This window comes from Amphiura filiformis, chromosome 11, assembly GCF_039555335.1.
Source record: "Amphiura filiformis chromosome 11, Afil_fr2py, whole genome shotgun sequence".
Classification (NCBI taxonomy): domain Eukaryota; kingdom Metazoa; phylum Echinodermata; class Ophiuroidea; order Amphilepidida; family Amphiuridae; genus Amphiura; species Amphiura filiformis.
In genome coordinates, this window is record NC_092638.1 from 38263559 (window position 1) to 38288808 (window position 25250).

General features: G+C 35.8%; 1 protein-coding gene across 2 annotated transcripts in view; it reads right to left on the minus strand.

The window, feature by feature from the left end:
• LOC140164815 (alpha-2,8-sialyltransferase 8B-like) overlaps positions 1-4970 on the minus strand; it is a 119810-nt gene extending 114840 nt beyond the window's left edge. For both annotated transcript variants that reach the window (XM_072188184.1, XM_072188185.1), the window contains exon 1: positions 4742-4970. In XM_072188184.1, coding sequence (XP_072044285.1) covers positions 4742-4890 — 149 coding nt within the window. In that variant the 5' untranslated portion in view covers positions 4891-4970. The remainder of the gene's footprint in view (positions 1-4741) is intronic.
• Positions 4971-25250: the final 20280 nt, after the last annotated feature.

Here is a 25250-nt window from a genome sequence, read left to right on the forward strand (position 1 = left end):
GCCAACAAACAATGTGATTTGAGATCTTTTTTGGGGTTATTCATGTTATTTTGTCGAGAAATCAAGAGCTTGATGTTTAACTGAAGAAAATCATGATTACCATGATTGCTGGTATACTCTACATGTTCTATATTTTTCATATTTATATTTCAAAATAACATCGTTGCAAATAGCCAAATTGCGTTCCTTTTTACTATCTTAAAACAACAAAATTATTTACTATTATTGCACATAAAAGTTATTGAAATACATTATAACAAGAAATTAGCATAAGAAAAACATAAAATATTATATTGCACATAATTATGAAAGCAAACCCCCTGTCTAATATTATCTCCACATCCCACCCCTACACACTTACCCCCTCCTAAGCGCACCTCTTACTCCCAAACACAGTGACCTCGCATTATGATTAAGACAATTTAAGGTTTTAAATTCAGGTTCCCAAAAATCTTGCATGTGTAAGGGGGGGGGCAAAGATTTTTGGCACATCAAAGCGGGAGGGGCCAAGGTTTTTTGGCACGTCAGAAGGGGGGTGGGCGAGCGAAAGAAAGAAATACGCTACAATCTAGTTTATTTAATACTTGTAAATACTGGTATTTTATTTAGCTTTTAAACATGCGCATGTATAATATGTAAGCAGAAAATAAAAATAGTTTTGCTAAATAAATCATTTCTTTCATGCAAGCGATGTGCTTAAAATTAATTAATTAATTTTGTAGTGGGGGCATGCTCGTATCATGCTTGACAAGATAAGGTCTTGCTTTTTATATTTATTTCGCCCCTTATGTTTTTCTTTATTTTATTTTTAATTAATTATCTATTTATTAATTGATTAATTTTGTATTGGGGGCATGCTCCATTATATTTTTATGTTCCTCGTATCATGTTTGACAAGATAAGGTCTTGCTTTTTATTTATTTCTCTCTTTATGTTATTTTCTTTATTTTATTTTCAATTAATTAATTAATTGATTAATTTTGAAGTGGGGGGGCATGTTTCGCGTATCATGCTTGACAAGATAAGGTCTCGCTTTTTATTTATTTCGCCCCTTCGGGTATGACAACATGATTAATACCACCCCTGCCTCATCGGATTGAAGACACCCTCCCTCCCCCACAATTGTAACCCAAGTTTTTTCCCAAGCTGTCTCCAGAATTCCTTTACCAGGAAGTGCGCAGGAAAATTTGATAATTTTGCTATTTCAATGCTAAAATCTGAAGGGGAATGTACCGGAGTCACCAAGTCTGTGGCCAAAATTTGCAAATCATTCCACTGATCTGTTACTTAAAGAACATTATCCGGACAAATGCGCGCGAAGCGGCTAAAAATTGCAATTTCCATGCTAAAATGAACAAAACTGACGACAATAATGTTTCCTTAAATCGTGCCAAAGGAAGATGCATAGGTCTTTTACAACTTTAGGTCCATTTTGTCCCGGTATTTTGATCCAACTGAGTTTTATGGTTTTTTTTTCAGGTATCCGAGGAGATGCCCTAGCACTCATATTATTTATGATTTAGGCCTACATATAAAGGATGGAATTATAACTCTTATTTCTAAGATTCGTGTTCAAATTCGAGATGAAAAAAATGCCTCACAGAATGGCTTTACCGAGATAAATGCGCGCGAAGTCCGAGGTAAATTGGCATTTTAATACTAAATGGGCTAAAATGGGGTCCATTTTGGTCTAAAATAGCCCAAAAGGACAATGTAAATCATAAATTTTGTCAAAATATTTCTGTCAACTGAGCAGGGGAGTGGACTGACTTGCCACCCTACCCTGTATTATTATTATTATAATTATTATTATCATTTTATTATTATTATTATTATTGTTATTATTATTATTATTATTATTATTATTATTATTATTATTATTATTATTATTATATATTATTATTATTGTTATTATTATTATTATTATTTGTATTATTATTATTATTAGTAGTAGTAGTGTTATTATTATTATTATCATTATTATTATTATTAGTGTTATTACTTGTATTATAAGGAATTTTAATTTCAACAATTAAAAGTGTTTATCATCTGATTTGTCAAGTGGAAGTTGCAGTTGAAAACTTGATTCATGAATTGTCACATTTATCAATACTTTTATCAAATATCTTAAAAATACTAAAGCTAATTGTATGGATAGTAGAACGCTTTGACAGCAGTACGTTTCATGCATGCGTTGACATACAACCTTGAACCTTAACTGATCAGGTCAATGGACAAGCTGAATAAGTACTCGGCTAGAAAAGAACACCGTCTATGGCAAGCCAAGGGGGCCAAAAGCGTGGAACAGCTACGCGTAGCTTCTTTCTCGTTACGAGCAGCTGTTTGACCAATCAAAATAGTCAAATTTAATCACGTGGTTGGGTCGTTAGCTGCGCGTAGTATAGTTATAGGTATCCTCTTTCACAATTATTATCTTGTAATTAATTTACGGAATTAGCATAGATAACGAACGGGTAAAGGAGGCCAAATCACAGCACGTGTCAAGAGAACATGTTGCTAATGCCTGGCTAAAATGACACAAAGCATATTTATTTAGTGTTTCCAAGTTTACACCGTGTTTAATAGCAAGTAACTTTATACTCAGGGCTGTATTAGCGGTGCAGGGATATGAAGGTCAAACAACAACTACTACTGATGTAAAGCGCTGTGTAAAGATATTGCAGGGAAAGCGATATCACATGCCACTGTGTAAATATGGAGAGAGTAAAATGGGTCATCATTTTTTTTCGGAACGGGGGGGGGGGGTTCCTAAATTTACAAAAAGTCGGCGTCAATAAATTGCGGCCCTCACTATTTCGGCATCAAAATGTTATGACCCCGACTCCCACCACCGATACACCTTACCCCTAGACAGGCTAAAATTGTATTGAAATCAGTCTTTTGAATACAATAAACACACTATCTGTAGTCATCTTGTGACTCCTACGTTTTGTCATTATCAATTTATGACCCCCCTCCCCTTATTTTTCTTTCCAAAAAGTATGACCCCTATATTTGTGATCCCTTCCGAAGAAAATGATAGCCCCTAAATATAGAACAATCATTATTCTGTTCAGATATTACTTTAATAGCACCTATACCATTTTTTGCTGATATACTACAGATATTTTCATTTACAAAAATTAACAACATAATATTTGTGAGAGAGGATGTTTACATCAGCTCCACGTGTTTAAAACCGCGAATCTGATTGGTTAATAAGCTGCACGTAACGAGAAAGAAGCTGCGCGTAGCTAGTCCCACGTTCTGAGCCGCTTAGCTTGCCATAACCGTCAGGGTCGGCCGATAAAAAATTGACCTTAAAAATATTTCAAACTTTTGTTCCTATTCACTGAGACCGTTGTACTGATATTTTACTATATACAGGTGAAAACCATTTCTTATTTGCTTTCTATGGGCATTATATGGATAATATTAGGTATACATGGCTTTTTCACCATGTTCACTGCCATGCAAGATTTGTACATAGCTATAGAAAAACAACAGGCCTTGGGCGTGGGCGCGAACTTGAAGCGTGATTGACTAGCAATTTTAAACTATAAAAAACATCATTTTTCTGACGATTTTGGCAAAATAACAATTGAAGAGTAAATTAACGGCACCAGAAATGTGAAATATTCATAGGAGTATATATGCGCAGCCCGTGAAATGTGTAAGGTTGGAATCTATAAAATGAAACAAAAGTACCTCAAATCATTGATCGTTGATTATTATATAAATTAGAATACAGCAAATGAATGGTTCATGTTTGCCCGGGATGTTTACCAGCTATAATAGGTGCGCAGTTGGAGGCAAATTCTTGTTTTTAAGTACGGGTAGGTTCATTGTGTCTTACAAAAAAACTAAACTAAACAATAACCAACAACAGCAACAACAACATGCATCAACAACAAAAATAAATGAAATAAAATGAAAAAAACCCAAAAAAACCCAAACATTCAGCTCTGTATATCTGGTGCTCAGCACTACATCAATTATCTCATTTTTCGTGTGTAAAAGCATGTCTTCACTCGATTTATTCCCGGGGGAAAATATATGTTTGCCTTTTTGCTGACTGAGGTAAGTGGTCAAATCCAAGATGTCCTAAAATCTGTAAAACTGGTTGACGAGTCCCGGTGACGAATATAAAAAAAGCTGCATAATGTCATTCACTATAGGATCAAAATATACATTTTAAATAATGTAACTACGTTTATATTTTGTATATTTGTATATTTTGTAATAATAATAATAATAATAATAATAATAATAATAATAATAATAATAATAATAATAATAATAATAATAATAATAATAATAATAATAATACAGCATTTATATAGCGCATTGCGAATCACAGATTCCTTAATGCGCTTTACACTATAATAAAACTACCAAACATGTGAATTTAGAAAATATGAATTTAACTTAAAAATTAAACAAATAATAACTATGCACAGGTAATACATATCAATTAAAGTAATTTATGCTATGACAATTCCCTTTTTTATATCCTGCTTAAATATGGCGCATTATATCATTTTGACGTTTTGCATATTTTCTCAAAGCCAATGTTTGCTAAAGTTAAAAATTACAGCGGTTTTTCTAAATATTGATCATGGTGCTTTACAATAATTTTTCTTCATCATTTTTAAATTAATTTTCACTGGACCTTGAACTAGATTCATAACGAAATTACTACAATACGTTTCAATCACATAGGCCTACATTTAAGCCTTACCGTGTTGGTTTTTTATGCAGGCGGTTAAACGCGTTTGTTGTTGTCGACAGAGTGTACCCAGTACCAATTAAAATCCGATATAATCCGAAAACACAGAGACACAAAATAGCAAAAACATAGAGTTTCTTTCCAATTCTAGTTCTAGCCATTATTTTCTGACTTTAGATGAACAAATAGGATATTCGCCCGGGGATATACAAGACCACGATTCTTGCGCTGTACCTGAATATATTATGCCAATCGGAAGCTGTGCAATAATTATGAGCGCTGTGTAAAATTGAGGGCGGGGATTTTTTTTGAAAGACAAAAAGTAATTTTGGCATTTATACATGTTAAGGGATCTAGAATGAGCGTTTATGGCGTTTCGACAGTATTTTTTGTGGGACATGAGAGCACCTCAGACGTATCGAATTGCATTCTGAATACGAAGCATGTCTTTCTGATATCAAATCATTTTCATTTTTTGAAATTCATGATATAATACATATTTTATGACAAATTATTAAAATTTGATATTTTTCAAATTTTTGATATATAACAGTCCTCGAAATAAATTGTATAAATCTAATGATATATTCTTAAAGTGTATGTAGCTGGGAGGAAAAGCCGACGATCAATTGGAAATTTTGACCTTTTATATTGAATATATGGATTTTTTCCCCCAAAAGACCAATTTTTTGGTGTTTTGGGAAAAATCTATATCTTCAATACGAAAGGTCAAAATGTTCAATTGATCCAATTGATCGTCGGCTTTTCATCCCACCTACATACACTTTAAGTATAAATCATCAGATTTATAAAGTTTACTTCAAGTACTGTTAAATATCAAAAATATCAATTTTAATGATTTGCCATAAAATGTGTATTACATTGCGAATTTCAAAAATCAAAATTATTTGATATCAGAAGGACATTCTTCGTATTCAGAATGCAATTCGATATGTCTGATGTGCTCTAATGTCCCACAATAAATACTGTTCAAACGTTCATACCCCTTCCCTTAAGGCATTAAGCAATATTTGAATAACATTAACATGGGTTAAAAAAATAGCCTATTGGCCTCAGGGACAAAGAAATAACATGAACAGATGTCCAAAGTGCCATTTAAGTTTCAGAATATTAATATCTGGGTTTAAGGGATGTGAAGAGAGCGAACCGTGGTTTAGATTCCAGAGGGAGGGTGTCTGTAAGAGACACAGCCATCATAAAAGGACTATATCGCGTACCAAATAAACTTACTGCGGTAATTTCCCTAGTCTTTAAAAGAAATTAGGCTTACAGATAGGAATCGAACCCGGTACCTCACGATCATTGTGAAGCACGGGATAGAACCACTAAATCAACTATCTATCTGCACTAAAACATGTGATATTAATCCTTGATAATGCTTAAGGCATGGGGTATGGGCGAACTTGAAGTACAGGTATCTGGAGAGGGGAAGCAACGAATCACAGCGGCAAGTAGTGACTGGGCCGCCGAGTGCGAATATGTATTTATTTCGGAAGGTTCGTGTTTGTTTTAAATTTTGGGGCGTTTGTCCAAAATGTGATATTTTTGGTGATATTTCAAAAAGGCGACATGCCAAAGACAACTCCTTGGGCACATAGTTATACCCGCATGCAGGGTATCTTCTTATCCTTTGGTTTCTTCTTCTCCATCAAACACATCATTCTGACAAGGCTAGCGCTAAAACTACAAGGGCCCCAGGGTCCATATGATGTGCCTTTTGCCCATCTCGGCCCCAGAGGTCAAAGGTCACGGGCCCCAGGGGCCAAATGTAAAAACACAAACCATGCCGTTTCTCATCAGATGAAGCAGCCTCAGGGCCGTGAGGTGGTACACTGATAGCCCCAGGGGTACTCTATAAATACAAGTATACTTGAGCCCCATATGTTATATATTATGGGCCCCAGGGCCCCAAATGTTAAAAAAAAGGGGCAACAGATTGACAAGGCTAGCTCTAAAGCTATAATGGCACTAGGGCTCATATGTGGCACATGTGTAAGCCCTAAATTGTAGATGTGCCTTTTGCCCATTTTGGCCCTAGATGTTCAAGGCTAGGGGCCCCAGAGGCCCAAATGTTAAAACAAAGGGCTGGCCGTTTCTCAGCAAATAAAGTAGCTACAGGGTTCAGATTTGGTACACTAATAGGTCTTAAGCATTATATTGTTATATGTATATATGAGCCCCATGTGTCACACAACATGGGCCCCAGGGCCCCAAACGCTAAAAAAAATAGGGCTGGCCGTTACTCGGTAAATAAAGCAGCTATAATGCCCAGCTTGAGTCTACTGATAGAACTAGAGAATTATATTTAAACATATATACATGAGCCTCATAAGTCAAAAATTATGGGTCCCAGGGCCCCACATGTTAAAACAAAGGGCCGGCCGTTTCTCATCAATTAAAGCAGCTTTAGGGCTCAGAGTTTGTACACAGATTGCACCTGAGAATTACATTGTTATATGTACATATGCGCCCCACATATTACATAATATGGGCCCCAGGGCCCCAAACGCTAAAACATAGGGCCGGCCATTACTCAGTAAATAAAGCAGCTACAGCGCCCAGCTTGAGTCTACTGATAACACTAGAGAATTATACTTTAACATATGTACATGGGCCTCATAAGTCAAATATTATGGGCCCCAGGGCCCCAAATGTTAAAACAAAGGGCCGGCCGTTTCTCATCAAATAAAGCAGCTTCCGGGCTCAGAATTTGTACACGGATAGCACCTGAGAATTACATTGTTACTAACATACACCCACCCACCCCACACACGTAAGACATATCCGTATTATAATATTATATGATGGTAATTGGAAATACCAGCGTGAAGCGTTAAGGCTGTTCCAGTTAAATTACATACCCATTGGCTGTTCCATTCAATTTACATACTCCCTCTGAAATGGCCCCAGAATAGGCTGTTCCGTTTAATTTACATACTCCCTCTGAAATAGCTGTTCCATTTAATTTACATACTCCTTCCGGAACAGTTTTCCCCTAATCATATTGCATAGCTTCACTGTGAATAAGAGAGACTGACAACAGCCACCTATGGAGAGTAAGAGACGACTCCCCTGCGAGGGGACTTTTTACAATTTCTTTATTGTATGTGCTACGACAGTGCAACCTACATTCAATTAAAGCTTGTGACTTGGGCTTTCACTTTTTACACATTTTCTGCCCAATTGGGCGAGTTTTTACAATTTCTTTATTTTAAGTCCTCAGCAAATAAGGACTGTAATTTTGGGTACACCGATAACATGCGGGTATAGCCGTATTTGTGTACAAATATATAGCCTTCTAGTTTATTATTATACCCGCATGCAGAGCATGCAGGGTATCTTCCCATCCTGTGGTTTCTTCTCCTCCACCTTTTCCTTCATCAAACACATCATTCTGTCAAGGATAGCGCTAAAACTACAAAGGCCCTGGAGCCCATATGTGGTACACTTATGAGCCCTACCCCGTAGAAGTGCCTTTTGCCCATCTTGGCCCCAGAGGTCAAAGGTCACGGGCCCCAGGGGCCCAAATGTGAAAATACAAAGCACGCTATTTCTCATCAAATGAAGCAGCCTCAGGGCCCTGAGTTGGTACACTGATAGCCCTAGGGGTACTCTACATTTACAAATATACAAGAGCCCCATATGTTATATATTGTGGGCCCCAAAGGCCCAAATATTAAAAGTATGGTGCAACAGATTGACAAGCCTAGCTCTAAAAGTACAAGATCACTAGGGCTCATAAGTTGCATATGTATGGGCCTTAAGTTGTAGATGTGCCTTTTGCCCATTTTGGCCTCAGATGTACAAGGCTATGGGCCTCAGGGGCCCAAATGTTAAAACAAAGGGCCGGCCGTTTCTCAGCAAATAAAGTAGCTACAGGGTTCAGATTTGGTACACAGATAGGTCTTCAGTATTATATTGTCATATGTATATATAACTCCCATATGTCACATAATATGGGCCCCAGGGCCCCAAACGCTAAAACATAGGGCCGGCCGTTACTCAGTAAAGCAGCTACAATGCCCAGCTTAAGTGTACTGATAACACTTGAGAATTATACTTATAACATATGTAAATGAGCCCCATAAGTCAAATATTATGGGCCCCAGGGCCCCAAATGTTAAAACAAAGGGCCGGCCGTTTCTCATCAAATAAAGCAGCTTCAGGGCTCAGAGTTTGTACACAGATTGCACCTGAGAATTGCATTGATATATGTACATGTGAGCCCCATATGTCATATAATATAGGCCCCAGGGCCCCAAACGCTAAAACATAGGGCCGTCCGTTACTCAGTAAATAAAGCAGCTACAGTGCCCAGCTTGAGTCTACTGAGAGCACTAGAGAATTATACTTCAATATACGTTCATGGGCCTCATAAGTCAAATACTATGGGCCCCAGGGCCCCAAATGTTAAAACAAAGGGCCGGTCGTTTCTCATCAAATTAAGCAGCTTCAGGGCTCATAGTTTGTACACAGATTGCACCTGAGAATTATATTGTTACTAACACCCTTCCCATACACGTAGGACTAAACAGATCCACAGAGAATTAATTATAATATAGATGACATCAACGTTAAGCCTATTCCAGTTAAATTACATACCCATTGGCTGTTCCATTTAATTTACATACTCCCTCTGAAATGGCCCCAAAATAGGCTGTTCTGTTTAATTTACATACTCCCTCTGAAATTGCTGTTCCATTTAATTTACATACTCCCTCTGGAATAGTTTTCCCCTAATCATATTGCATAGCCTCACTGTGAGTAAGAGAGACTGACAACAGCAACCTATGGAGAGTAATTAGAGAGACGACTCCCCTGGGAGGGGACTTTTTACAATTTCTTTATTTTAAGTGCTACGACAGTGCAACCTACATTCAATTAAAGCTTGTGACTTGTACTTTCACTTTTTACACATTTTCTGCCCAATTGGGCGACTTTTTACAGTTTCTTTATTTTAAGTCCTCAGCAAATAAAGACTGTAAGTTTGGGTACACCGATAACATGCGGGTATAGCCGTATTTGTGTACAAATATATAGCCTTCTAGTTTATATACTCACCATACTCCTAGGTAGGGAAAAGGTTAGATGGAAAGGGTAATGTTTTATTTGGTATTATAACAGTGAAATAATGTTTTGACTTTTACTCTGTAACTTCTTGTCACAGACACACATCACTCACAGATTAAAGAAATATATATTTAATTATATCTGTTTTGGAGGAGTGGCATTTTCTAAAATGATTAAAATGATTTATTTGATTAGAAATTATGAAAATGTGTTAAAAACATGAACAAAACTATATTTCGAAAATTTATTTAAAAAAAATTGCCAAACCAGCATTTGACCACTGGGAATTTACTAGTAATTTCAATGTTTACAAGTCTTTCCCAATAATTTCCAGTATCAGAGATGCCACTTTTCCTTCTCATGCCTGAATTCCTTCTTTTATTAAGTCACAATTTCCGCACTTTTAATATCTTCAGCCCATTTGTGTAACTCTTTATCCAAATTTACACATTATTATAGGCATTTTTTCACGAAGTTTCAGGCTTTTTGAGTGGCCCAAACTGGCATCGCTGCGGTATATGTGGGTATTCCCCGGTATTTTTCACCCTAGCCGGAAAATTAATTTACTAGAATTTGGCAATATATGGACAACCCTCAATTATATTGACCTATTTCCAAACTATAATTATTAAAATGTTTATTTTGTTAATTCTTATAATTCTTAAAACATAGGCCCAATGTTGCACAAAATAATACAGACCGATGTGCAATCACAGTCGAAAGGTGTAAAACGTAATGAACAAAACAATTACATAACAAAAGAATAATATTTTGCAATTATATTGACCTATTTCTCAAATATAATAAAAATGTTTATTTTGTCAATTCTTATAAATATTATAAGCCCAAATGTTACACAAAATAATAATGACATGTGAAGAATCACAGTCGAAAGGTGTAAAAAGTAATGATAATGTAAAATAAATGTTATCTTTTAACATTTAAAGTTTAGATTGATTGCAGGAAATCATTTTCATAATACTAAACTCTTAGTTTAAAAAAAGTTTGGAAAGTTTTTCAAGCATCTATATCTCAGATTATTTGTGACATGTTCATATCGTGTTTCATATCAATAGAAAGCTATATACGTTGTTTCCCTTTACATTGACACCACGTTTGACACAATCACTTTTTTTCACGGTTGAGTACACGTCTAGTGAATGTAGTGGGTCTCAAACAGAATGTGCCAAATTGACTATCATTCAGTGCTCTAACAACACCAGTCACTAACCTCAATAGTGGGTGGAAATACCATACGCAGCCACAACAGCCAGGCACCTTCTCCTCATGCTGGTCACCAACCTGGACACATGTTGCTGTGGAATGCCATTCCATTCTTCAACCAGGAGTCGTCGCACAGGTCATTCAATGTGGTTGCATTGGCTACTTTGGCACGCATAGCACGACCAAGCTAAGCTTGTCTCACGAGTGTTCAATCAGGTTGAGGTCTGGGCCGATGGCAGGCCATTCCATTATCTCCACTCCCACATTCTATAGGTAGTCGTTGACTGACTTGTAGGAGCGAGCGTTGTCTTCTTGGAGGATTGCATTAGGTCCCAGATTGTGGAGATAATGGGATTACAGCATGCTGCACAGATTAATGGTCAATTTGGCACATTCGGTTTGAGACCCCACTACATTCACAAGATGTGTACTCATGCGTGTAAAAGGTGATTGTTTCAAATTTGGTGTCATTGTAATGGTGAATAAAGTAGCAACACGATATGAATATGTCAAAATTAATCTGAGATATAGATGCTTGAAAAAAACTTTCCAAACTTTTGTTGAGGAGTGTATTACCTATTTATGGATGCTCAAAGATTTGAAATGAGTAATGTATATCTGGATTAACTTTCGATAAATCTTTCAAGTATATTAAAACATGCCTTATTCAAGAATATTCAAATTTATGGGCTCATAAGAATTCTTTAAGGTTTTGTGTGAAAATTGCTCAAAACAATATTAATTTTTGGCTTCCTATACCATTTTGTACTGTGTGATAAGTATTCTTACTCCGAAGTTGTAAACATGGTAAATGAATAAACTGACAGATGTTAAGAAAAGATAGATCACTTTCATTATTCAATATCACTTTATGCATGTTGTTTTTCAGAGATGCACTTTGGTACTAGTTTTATGATAATTATTATATGGTGCCCAATTTTTTGTGGGCAAAAAAAATTACTGGGTGGGCACTTTTGGACAATGGGCAAGTTGAATTTACTGAGTTCGCAAAATAATTTACTGGGTGGGCATTGCCAACCCAGTTAACATTTCATTTAACATTGCGTTTATTACCTCCCTGTACCTAATTAGGTATAGCAAACTATATATCTTGTGTTTCATTTGGTTAAGATGGATAATTAATTGAAATTGGAGCATTTTAAACATTTTAGCCATGTGCAATTTTGACTTTTGACTCCTTAGGACACAAAGAAAAATGTCTGCTATTTTAAACTTTGCACTTTACCCCCGTGTGTGACCTTTATAACTCAATTTGCTCAAGGGTGCCATTTTAGCTCCCGGCTGATTCTGAATCTACACCTTCCTGGTTGTCACCTAAGGGGGAATAATACCTTGATTTTCATCAGTACCCCTCTTCTTTTTTTTCTTGCAAATTTATGAACTACATAAATATGTTCATCATCTCATGTCCTAAACTTATAAAATATCTCTACCTACAAAGTGATTTTAAACCATTTTAGAAAATCATTTTAGCCCTATATATTTGTTTGTTTACTGTAACCTAGTAACTGAGATGTGTGTTTCATAACAAACCATAATTTATTCTATTGAACATGTCCAAGTAGAATACATGAATAGAATACATTAAATCCTTTGTTATACTATCTATAGAAATGTACTCACTGATTATAACACTGAATAAATTAAATAGGCCTAATCTCTTCCACATAGACAATTTAATACTACACCATGTATGTATCTTCCATAATGTGTTGTTAGGAAAAGAGATTAAAAAAGGCTATAAGGTCATCAAAGGTCAGGTTATAGGTCAATTGGTTCAGGTCAAATTCAGGCATCAATTCTGAATACATGTGATAGTCTGTGATATCATACATGTCATAATGAGGCATCAATTTTGATATTTTGTCTGTTACTGGATATATAATGGAAATGTGTGAGGTGGATATACTAAAATACCTTGGGATGTAAATGGTGAGTACAATTTAGATTGCCTAGTTGAGATGGATTGGGCAAATAAATATAAAATAGTTACCAAAATCACAAAAATGAAGCTTACGGAAAACTACCTAATATGGTGGTATAGGTGACAAAAATACAATCTTTTTCAACATTGCTGTAGTGTGGTTGTGATAACCTGTTACCAATGGCTTAATTAAGTTTCAGTGAAATAGTGTCGCAAGTTCAAAATACAAAATATAGCTCAACATTGAAAATAGAAGCATTTTAACCGGTTCGTTGTTTGAAAGTTGTGGAGCACCAAGTTCATGAAGTCATAAAAGAAATCAGGGACCACTTATTCCCATTTTACATATCAACATTATTTCCCTAATGTGTTAGCAACACATATCCAAAATTTTAACGAAATCCGTTGATAGTAAGCTTTCCAAAATGAAGCGAATTTAAAACATCAGTGATGTACCACTTTTTTTTTATACCATTAGAAGCATGTACGCGTCATTGATACTGATGCCACCAATTGAACGAGAAGATTTGCCCCTTCATTTTGCATACCACTTTGTCCAATTTCTTTTTCTCATTTCTTCACAAAATGCAAAAAAATGCAAACAAAATGCAATGGGTGTAGTACCCCTCAAAAGAAAACAATTGCGGTAGTACTCAGTTTCATGCTTAAAAAATGTGTCGCCAAAATGAGTGATTTTAACCATGTTTTAGAAAGGGGGAACACCCTCGACCCACATTCCGATGTCAATTCCAAACGGCTCGCCAAAAATCGCTTGCTCTCCCTCTCGGCCCGCCAAAAATCGCTTGCCCCCTCTCGGCCTGCCAAAAATTCTTTGCCCCCCCCCCCCCTCGTGCGTTAAAATCACTCATTTTGGTGACTTTTTTCTGACCTCACGTAGACTTCTTTTACGGGAGGTATTATACGAACAGGCCAAATGGGGGAGGGGGGGGGGGCAAGTTGTGAATGATGGGAGAGACACAATTTCAGTCTATAAGTTTAGCTTTGAGTCGCACATTTTAGAACATCTGGTTTATGCAATAAACCAACCGGAACGTTAACGGTATAAAAATTGAAATGGCAGCCATGTTCGGGACTGTTCTAAGGTGGTGACAGAGGGACAGTTCTCTCGCTCGATTCCACAACCATCATACCTATCACCTGTTTAATTGTATTATCATGCCAATGACCGTCACCTGTGTTACCCTACGGAGGCCAGTATTTTATTTAAATGAGAAAGACTCTGTCATGAGTGACGTCGTAGTATTGCATACCCTATGAACGTTTGGACAGTATTTATTGTGGGACATTAGAGCACATCAGACGTTTAAATGTCGGGTTATTTAAAGGGTATATTAAGAGTATAAAACGTTTTCATAACCTTAAAAAACATTTTTTGATAATCTACTGCTTAGCAAAAAAAAAATGTTTTACAGAAAACGTTTAAATGTCGGGTTATATAAAGGGTATAAAAACATTCCGAAACATTCTTGAAAACTTGATACAAAACCTTCTAAAACAGAATGTTATTTTGGGGTTGAAAAAATATTTTCAATAACGTTTTAAAAACGTTTTCATGACCTTTTTATAACCCGACATTTAAATGTTATTAAAAGGTTTAAAAAAACCAACATTTTAAGAACATTTCTGTGTTTGCTGGGTTCAAACATTTTAACATAATGTTATTTTAGTATTGACACAATATTTGGCAAAAATGTTTGTAAAAATAGTTTACAATAACATTTTTTGAAAACATTTAAAAATATTGTTGTAGTGTGTTTTCATACAAAACGTTTTAAAACGTTATCATGACCTTTATATAACCTGACATTTTAATGTTATTAAAACATCTTTACCTAAACCATAAGCCAAAATATAACTTATTTAAAACGTTTTTAAAACGTTTTTGTGTTTGCTGGCTATATCATAGCTACAATAATAATAATTTAGGAAATATCAAGTGCACAAGACTTCTTCTAATATAACAAATAGACTGTCTGTCAAATGGCTTTTTTATAGCTGCAATTATATTAAAATATTCCAGGAATCGTTTTCCTTATTGTATTACTCTTTGATGATTTTTGATGACTTTTTTTTTTTGTAATGTGCAATTATAGAATGTTTTATGTTTTTATTCTGTATTATATGCGCTGGTCAAATAGCAGCTATTTTATAGCTGCAATTAATTAGAAGTATGAAGTAAACAAATTATGAAAGTAGGCCTATTCCTGTATGGTAATTATATATGCTAATGGGAGCAGTCACTTGATCTAAATTACAGCATAGGACCGTAGTTTATAAATGACACAGGGACTGCCTTGAAAATGGCTAGCATACTGCAGTTACTGTCCGTTTTCCTATACATAATACACAGTGCTCTTACCATTGACGCGTAACCTCTACAAAAAGCGTATGTTAGAAGTATGGGTAATTGCCTAGTTAACGTCGCTGTGTGAAAAATAACCGGCCAATATTAAAAGTACTCTAGAAAATATAGTTTTGTAACATGTCCAAAATTTTTAGCTAATTTAGATGTTTGGAAATATTCGCACTTTGGTGTTTTAGTGTATGTTATAGGTAATAGTACATTGCCTAGTTAACGTCGCTGTGTGAAAAATAACCGGCCAATATTAAAAGCACTCTTCTGAAATTCTAGAAAATATAGTTTTGTAACATGTCCTAAATTTGTAGCTAATTTAGGTGTTTGGAAATATTCGTACTTTGGTGTTTTAGGAAGGATATGTAAACGACAGATAACACCAAAAAATATGAAGAAATTATTTCCAAACCGTGTTACGGCCCACAGCCATTATGTTTCTCATTTTCAAGAATGTGGTTAACAATATGCACAGTATTGTCTCATTTCGTGAACAAAGGCCACACAGTAATTGTTACCTTGCGTTTGCTTTATAATCGTTCACCCAACTGAAACTATAATACCAGCTCATTGCTCATAACAGACACATGTGTGTGTGGATTTAACCAGAGAAGATCTGATGTAACATAGTTGAGCTGTTTTCAATGAGTGTTATCTTGGTTTAATAGCTTTTAATGGGGTTTAAGTCCTGCAAAGGTCGTGGTGAATTCTACTGTAGACATGATTGCATCATGGCTGCAATAATGTTCCAGAAATATCAAGTAAACAAGAATGTGATGAAAATATTACTCCCCTGGTCTAACATGATGTTCTAACCTTTAATGAATGTCTGCAATTAATTTTACTAGAAAAAATAAATCGTTATTCTCCCTCTGTGCTCTATTGTACCTCTATTCTTTATCCCGTGTCTTGCATTTTCCTCTCACTGGAACAATTACGTTATTTTGTGTGTGATGTAGGCGTACTCAAGACCAACATACAAGGAACAAGTTATCTCTCGGCGTCGTACTTTTTTGGGCGGAGGCTTTATCCCGTGTTTTGCATTTTCCTCTCACTGGAACAATTTCGTTATCTCTCGGCGTCGTACTTTTTTGGGCGGAGGCACCAATTTATTATCACCTTGAAACTCAAAGAAAGTCATGTCTTGTACATCGTGAATGTTAAAACTCAAGCGATTTTACCCCGGGGCTCATATTTATTGCACAGTTCCTTAGCATCGACGTGAATCCATAAAACGCCGGAATTCGTCGGCTATAATACATAGGTTACAGATTTTGAGTATTTGGGCAAAAGTGCCCTTAAAAATACCCGGTTTAGGCAAATTTTGGGTGCTTTTTGTCAAAAATTGTTCTACTGATGGGTTGGCACATCCTCGTACAAAAAAAACCCAAACAAAAACAAACAAACAAACAAAACCAACAACAACAAATTGTTAACTGAGAGGTAAACAATTAAATAGCAGTTTTACATAAGATTTGCGACTCGATCTTACTTTGTGGCAGATCTTTATTTCCTGTCATTTGACTGGTTGAAGCTTGAATGGTAAAAAAATATATTTTAAGCAAGTATTTTCAATTCTCACTCCACGTATTTTTAATTTCACTGCACGAACGTGCCAGGAGGTACAGCTCAACTGATCATACTTTTCCTACATTCGACCTTGCATGATTTTTGAGTTGACACAGTCATGAAAATAACTATAGATACTTGACAGACCATTAGTAGCCCAGTTCTGAACATTTTCATTGATCAATCATAACAATAGGTATCTGATGGATCAGTGAAGATAAGAAGGGATTATAATATATCCGTAACCTTGATATTATAGTACATCTCGAGGAAAAAGTGCAATGGACATGTTTTCATTTTATGTTTCAAATATCCCGCGCATGAAAATTGAGTATTTAACCCAAAATGGAAAATGGAACAATTTATTGGAAATCTGTTTTAACAGATTTTTTTGACATCTTTTTCTGCACTGTATTATACCTAAATTAAGAAATTTGATAAATATTCAAAGAAAATATAGGTCATCCAAAAATGTTGATTTTTACACATTTTGGGGCAAAAAAGGAAAAATAAGGAAAAATATCAAAATCTGTTTTAACAGCTTCATTCATCAAGTCATAACAAACGGCCTACATGCTTAATTTCTAATAAAATATTGATATTGTGAAAAATATAGGTATTTATTGATTTTCATGTTTTTTCTTGCAAATATGCTAATAATATGCAAATTATGAAATTGCAAAATAAAGTTTCTACATAGCATACATCTTTCAAGTGTGATGTTAAAAATGACAGACATCAAAAAGAGATTCGATGAAATGTAAAGGTGTAGTAACAATTTTGGCATGGACTGTCTGGTTAGGCAAAGTACGGTAAGTTGAGCTGTACGTTAAAATATGCCCTGAGTGGTCTAGATACCCGTTGCGAGCGTAGCGAGCAGGAAAATTTGCATGCCTGCCCAATTTTGTGCCTATTTTGTGCATTTTTCTGGAAAATTATAGTGCATTGGTGGCAAGTAAGATATGTATATTATAGGGGCAAGTTGTGGAGTTACAGTCAAAAATGAGGGAAAACCAATATTTGATTAATAAATCAATAACTTCTTGCCTTGAGGTGCTGAATTTTCAGTGCAGTAGTTGTAGTACTTAATTTGCCCCTATAATTTACATATCTTATTTGTCACCTATGCGCTATAATTTTTGAGAAAAATGCAAAACATAGGCACAAAATTGGCCAGGGGTGTTGTACACCCTTAATTTTCCTAGAGAGTTTTTAGAGCGTTTTATTTAAAAGGCGCCCCATGAATGTGTGCTAAAAGTTGCTTGCCCCCCTCTCAGCTTGCCACAAATTGCTTTCCTCCCTTTCGGCTCACCAAAAATTTTCTTGCATCCTCAATTGTACCCTCCCCAGAGCTCATAATTATTACACAGCCCTTATTTATCTCGCCATATCAACATACGCTTTTTACTCGACTTAATATGATAATTTATCGTGTCATGTCGACGACTATTTTTTTAAGTCGATTTGGTGTGATAATTTATCTCTCAAAACGGTCTGCCAAAAATCTTTGCCCCCTCCCCTTTGACATACCAAAAAAGCGTAAATTGTCTTTATCATATAATGCGAGCGCAGTGAGCAGGAAATTTTGCATATTTGAACGTGTTTTAGGCCCCCATGATTGCCCCCTTTCGACCTGCCAAAAATCGCTTGACCTCCCTTCCAACCTGCCCCAAAAAGCTTCCCCCCTTTGGCCTGCCAAAACTCTCTTTGCCCCTCCCCTATAATTCACCACCCTTGGGGTACACATAATTATTGCACCACCCATTACCATGATTACCATGTGTACATAGAATTTATGGTATGTAATAATAATGTATTTAGACCATGTCGACATAATATTGATAATAAGTTGACATGTCAAGATAATTTATCTCGCCATCGGATGATGGCACCTATAGACGCTTCCGTATCTGAGAAACGGAGAAACTATCTTATCGCATAAAAAAGAAACAAACACGTACATGTAAACCTTACCGTGTTAGTTTTTTTCTATGCAGGTTCGACTTGTTGGACTGGTGTGTTGTTGTTGACAGCATGTGATGCATGCCGAGTACCATTCAAAATCCGATATATTCCGAAAACACGGACACAGATACACAAAATAGCATATTTTCTGATGTTATAGGTCAATGACACTGGTAGTTTGGCTCCTGCAAGGGGTGTTTAGCAGCGCTGCAACCAGAACCAGATATAATATAGAAAATACAAGGCCATCCCGCAAGCTTAATGCGTACGTGCCTGAATATACTAAGCTAGGTCATGGTTTTTTGTTCCGCAGGAACTCTATGCCAAGATTGATCAAAACACCCAGTACCATGCAGTTCTCATCGTATCCTGTTTGTAAAACTTGCTTGAAAGGTGAATTATATGTGTGAGAAAGATACTGTTATTAAAGAGATATATATGCTGTCTCTTGTACACTAGGTTGTCAAATAGTTGCTTGGTTTAATAGTCATGCAAGTGCACGGAGGCCAGGAGATGTAGCAGAGACAAGTACCCTCTGTTTAGTATGTAACAAAGCATCTCATTGGTCCTGCTGTTTTACATCACAATGGCTGAGTTCTCAGTTCATTGACTCTTATCTGTATTAATTTTATTGTATCTTGGGATGTGACATCAAAGTAATGACAGAAATACAATACTTTCATACCCAAAGCCAACAAACTTTTTTTACCATTTAAATTTTGTAACTTTGTCTTGCAGAGATTCGGCTCAATTTATAAACTAGCAATGATTTATGTGTACTTACTTTCACGTACTTGCCCTAAATGAACAGTAAGTACACTGCCCTTTGGTGGGAGCTCACCAAGGAAAGTTCCACACATGATTTCAAGTCTTCCAAAGCCATAAGTTCATAAGGTCAATGTCCGAACTGGACTTAGTACGTTGTCATAGCAACTGATGGATTTTACCACTTGCTTTAAAGGTTTTAGACCTTTTTAGCATACCAGTATAATACAATTATTACGCGAGTGCACCGGTCCCATGACAAGCCATTTAACAACTGCTTTATTATGTGTTTCTACACCCCATGGAAGTTGTTCGATTAATTCAGCTAAATTAAATCAATGTTAATCGTTTCAAACAAACACAAATGATTCATTTCATGCTTATTTAGTGATACCAGCAATTTTTAAACTACTTAGAAAACTGAGCCACTGGTTCCAATAGTTTCATTTCGCGGACACACAATCATGCAGTGACTCTTCACAACTTATGCTGTACACACCATGCACACACCCGGCTAGGAAATTCCAAAGTTGGTGAAAATATGAAATACGAGAAAATTGACTTTAAAGTTTACCAAATCTATAATGAATATTAATTAGCTAATTAGCATAATTTTGATGATTACTGAGAATTTAATTATCTTTACTGTTGTAATATTCTGATATTTAATGCAACAATATGTTTGATTTAACTGGTGCATTTTGGATCTGTATCATCTGTAATTAATTTGTATTCAATGATTTCTAAAATATCACTGCTTGAAAACAATAAAATTACATGTTTTAATATGGGACAACACTCGTTATAGATTATTTTCTGTTGGCAGTTTTTTATTTGTAACATTTGAACGGAATGTTCAATTTTGAAGCTGAATGTTTGGAAAATTTCATACGAAAACCTCAGAATTTCAGAAATTGCCATTTTTATCACCCAATCCAAGGTCTACCACCTTGTGCAACAAAACTTGAAGACGAAGATTGAAATCAGTGCATTTGATTGATGGTAGCATTTATGTTTATATGCAAGAATGTTGTTCACTCATACTCTACTTTTCATTAAAAAACAAAAAACAAATACAAAAAAGGTGTTGTTGTTGTGCATTCATGTGAGAACTGTGAAACGTTTTTTTTGGCCTTTAGTCTGTCCGACTCGTACCACATAAACATTTGGGTGATTGAAATTATAAGTGAAAAAGTATGTTCATATCCAAGTATTCGCGGGTCTGTGAATTCACAGGACTCTGGGATAATTTTTGGAAACCTGTCACCGGTGGGGGAGGGGTTGTGGCTATCCACGGACCGCATGTGCAGGTTGGTGATATTTGTACGGCGATACAGCCACCGAGAAGGATCTGTAAAAGAACCCCTACCAGAATCTTGCTACAGACTTGTAATACCCGTACTCGAGTCCCAATTTCCGTACCCGTACTCATGGCTCCGGTCCTGTACCCGTACTCACGGCAGATTTCTACAAAAATGAGCAGTTTTTGAGAAAAGCGCCAACATTGATTTTCCAACCCATTTTTTTTCGGTCCGCCATGACAATTTATCTTAAATATCAAAATTGACGAAAATTTCATATTTGTGTTCTAATCTAGAAAGTTTTTTTTAAATTTTTAAATTTTTTGCTTTGTTTTAAAAATATGGGTCAAAAAGAATCAACATTTGACTTTTTTTTCCAATTTTGACCAAAATTTTGGATATTTCAAGGTATATTTTCAAAACGAAGAAAAAGTTCAAAAATTTGAGGAAATACTTTCTAGATTTATGTCTTTAAAACATAAATATGCAATTTTGTCAATTTTGAAATTTAGGTTAAGTTGTTATGGCGGACCGAATTTTGGCGCTTTTCTCAAAAAGTGCTCATTTTTTCATAAATCTGCTGTGCTAATTGGATTCCTTGCATCAGTTCCTTTCAGAAAATGTATACTTTTATGTACTTATCATCATTACTTTTAAAGATACAATACAAATCAATGTCTAAAATTTCCGACTTTATCCTGCGTGCTAATGGATAATCTGGTGGATGGATATATGCCGAGATGTGTGGATGTGCTAGGCTCCACTATTTTGGATCAAGTTTGCGATCCAATTGGTGTTTTGAGATAAATAATTACTTGAATGCTATATCACATGCGAAATGTATGTTGAAATTACATAGTATTGCGCAGTCTGTGGTGTCCATACACAGACGTAGTTTTTATTCACTTGCATGATTTTTGCATCCCAAAATATGCAACCTGTAAGCTCGATTTACTAAGACCAACAATATTACATCTCTTTTTGTACTTGACTAATTCCACAAAACGAGTTCTGTAAATGACAGTACTTCTTAGCAAATAAAAATGTTAAAATAAAAAATGGCACACATAACAACTTAAATGTATGTTGTATATGATTATGACATAATACATTTCTCTTATTGTTTTGGTGCGAAATGTAGTTTTATTCATTTGTTGTGGTATAAATGACGTCAAAGATTGTATTTACAGCAATGTATAATTAATGTTTACACCAATAACAATAGCTTTGTTTATACCAGGGATACCCATTTATTTATTTATTTATTTATTTATTTATTTATTTATTTATTTATTTATTTATTTATTTATTTACCACTAAAGCAACAATATAAATAAATACATGAAAAACAAAGTCATGTGGTGAGAGGCCAAACACAGCAAAGCTCGTAAAATTTTGGCCACCCTGCAAAAGTTATACACTTTGTTACGAGTCGTTCTTGACTCAAGGCCAAAATCACCTTTTACCTGAACTCACACGAATGCACAACACAAATGCACTGGTTGACTAAGCTAACAAAATCTAAGTCTTTAATTGAAAGTAATGTACGTAGGATTGGTACAATATATGACAAAAAAAATGAACATATAAAATAATCACACAATCACAATAATGTTTTAAGTTATTGGTACTTAGCCAGCATTCTTCTTCTTGAAGATAACAGAGTTCTTGCAATGTTCTGGATGGCTGATGTATCCTTAATCACTTGTCCTGCGAAAATCAGCGAAGTCCGTTGTACACTTGTATTTATAAATCCTTGCATATAAAATCCACACACGAAAATGGCGCTGCTTTCTCCCAAATTTAACTAACCTCCTTGCGTCGTTCTCCAAACACGTTTATAACTCCTTGCGCAGTTCTCCAAATACTAAACTCCTTGCGCAGTTTTCCAAATCTCTTTAATCCTTGCGCCGTTCTCCAATACTAAACTTGGTGCTATTTCCACCTTTCACACAATATCATCAGGAAACAGGACTGCGATGCAGTTGTCCCCGCTTATTTTGACACTGTTGTGTTGCTCCTTTAACCAGACTTCAGCAAATCGGCAGAAGAATATATATTCCTTTCTTGGAAGAAGTACGTTCTTTGACGTATTATAGATCTTCTCCGACAACACCGGCAGGCAGTAGTGCATTGACTACTTAAATTAATCCTGGTTAGCAATTTCCTTTCTTTGAAGGAATTGGACTGTAAGCATATTAGCTAGCTAGCCCAGATCAACACTATAAACTGTGACAATAATAAAGGCTATTGCAGCCTGTCAGATCTGTATCCAGATGATAATAATTGTAACCTTTTCCATAAAGTCCTTCACAATCCGCAGTAGACCCTATGTCTTACTTTGGGCCATTTTCGTAGCTTTGAAATAAACATATTTCCAGCATGTCGTTGAAGACAAAACAATTGCCGTGTGGGCAAACAACGGTATCCGCACTTGACGAGATCCATCTACATAATCTTCATCGCTCAAAGGCTGAACTTGTAGCACTGTAGGAATCCTCCATGGCCACACTTTGAAATACTCTCTCTGAGTATCCAGAATAACTGGTTAACATTAAATACTCTCTTTTTGAAAGCTATAGCTACATCCATTCACATTACAATCATATCGATACAGGTCTGCCTGAAAATTATTGCAAACATGATGTTTTGAAGCAAATCTGGGATTTTCCCAATGTTCTAATAATAGACATTAACATTTCACCTTACATCACTTCCTGTGGGTTTTCCCACTATCATGTCCATTTCACAATCTGTCTCAGGGGATTTTCCCCTTGACATAAATAGTCTTCATAAATGATGTTGTTATTGCGTTCATCTGGGGTTTCCCCCTGATGTCATAATAAACAAACTATTGCATGATTCGAAAGGTAACTTCCCCTATTTCATGATATAGGATTAATACAGGGTACATCACAACTTACACTGCAAAAAAAGTGGCGATTTTATGTTGGGCGATAACGTGTTGGTAAAATAACATTCAACACAATACACAATTTATGACATCGATCATTGTCCAACGTTGGGAATTGCATGAATTTAATGAAATGTTGGGTGATATAGAAACAAATACAGCAACGTTGGGCGATTTTATGTTGGGCGATAACGTGTTGGTAAAATAACATTCAAGAAATACATAATTTATGACATCCATCATTGCCCAACGTTGGGAATTGTATGAATTTAATGAAATGTTGGGTGATACAGAAACAAATCCAGCAACGTTGGGCGATTTAAAGAAAAATGGGCGATTTTATGTTGGGCGATAACGTGTTGGTAAAATAACATTCAAGAAATACACAATTTATGACATCGATCATTGCCCAACGTTGGGAATTGCATGAATTTAATGAAATGTTGGGTGATACAGAAACAAATCCAGCAACGTTGGGGGCGATTTTAAGAAGTGGGCGATTTTATGTTGGGCGATAAAGTAACATTCAACAAATACACAATTTATGACATCGATCATTGCCCAACGTATTTAATCCGGAGCTGGGAAATATATTTTGTTGCAATGTTGGGCGATTTTTTGCCAACTGCTATGTAAAACGTAACATGTGCTTGCGGACAAAGCAACAAAGTTGGTTCATTTAAATCCCGAGCTGTCAATTTCGCAACATGTTGGGTTGTATTTCGTCAACAGTGGGGAAAAGTTCATTTGCAGCTGTAGCTGAGAGTTCTGATGGCAGACACGCTCAGCAGTTCAACTTCAAGAAGAAGAAGAATGGCTGAAGCAGCAGCGGCGGGTGACGATGCAAAGTGGTTGTAGTACGATGCACGATCTTCTCCATTCTTGGTTCGAAGAGGCTGCCTATCTGGAGGACGAGTTTATTAGTGAGTACATCTTGAGATGTTTTGGTAGCTTTGTTGAATATGACTGTAGGTCCAATGGTGCAGCAATTAATTCACTCAGTGTTAGTGCACACACTCGTCATTGTTCTTCATTCGAACTGGCAAAAATGTCTTCGCTATTTTTCTGCTTTCAGAAAATGTTTAAAATGTCAAAATTGGTACCACAGTGGTGTATGTAGAACGTGTTTTGTGTTCAATAATTTTATTTTGTGGACTTTTTAATAGAATGTTCTCCAAATTCCAACATCTGAACATGGCGGCCGAAAATGCATAACGTGGTCATGTTTTTTACACTGGCTACCTAAAAAGGGTGGATTTGTTGCATCAGGCCGGGCCGCTTAATTTCTTTCTGCAACTATAATGGGCCGCAATATATCACTAACCGCATAGTCCGAGGCAAGGTTCATTATTGTCAGGGTTAGGGTCTTAGGG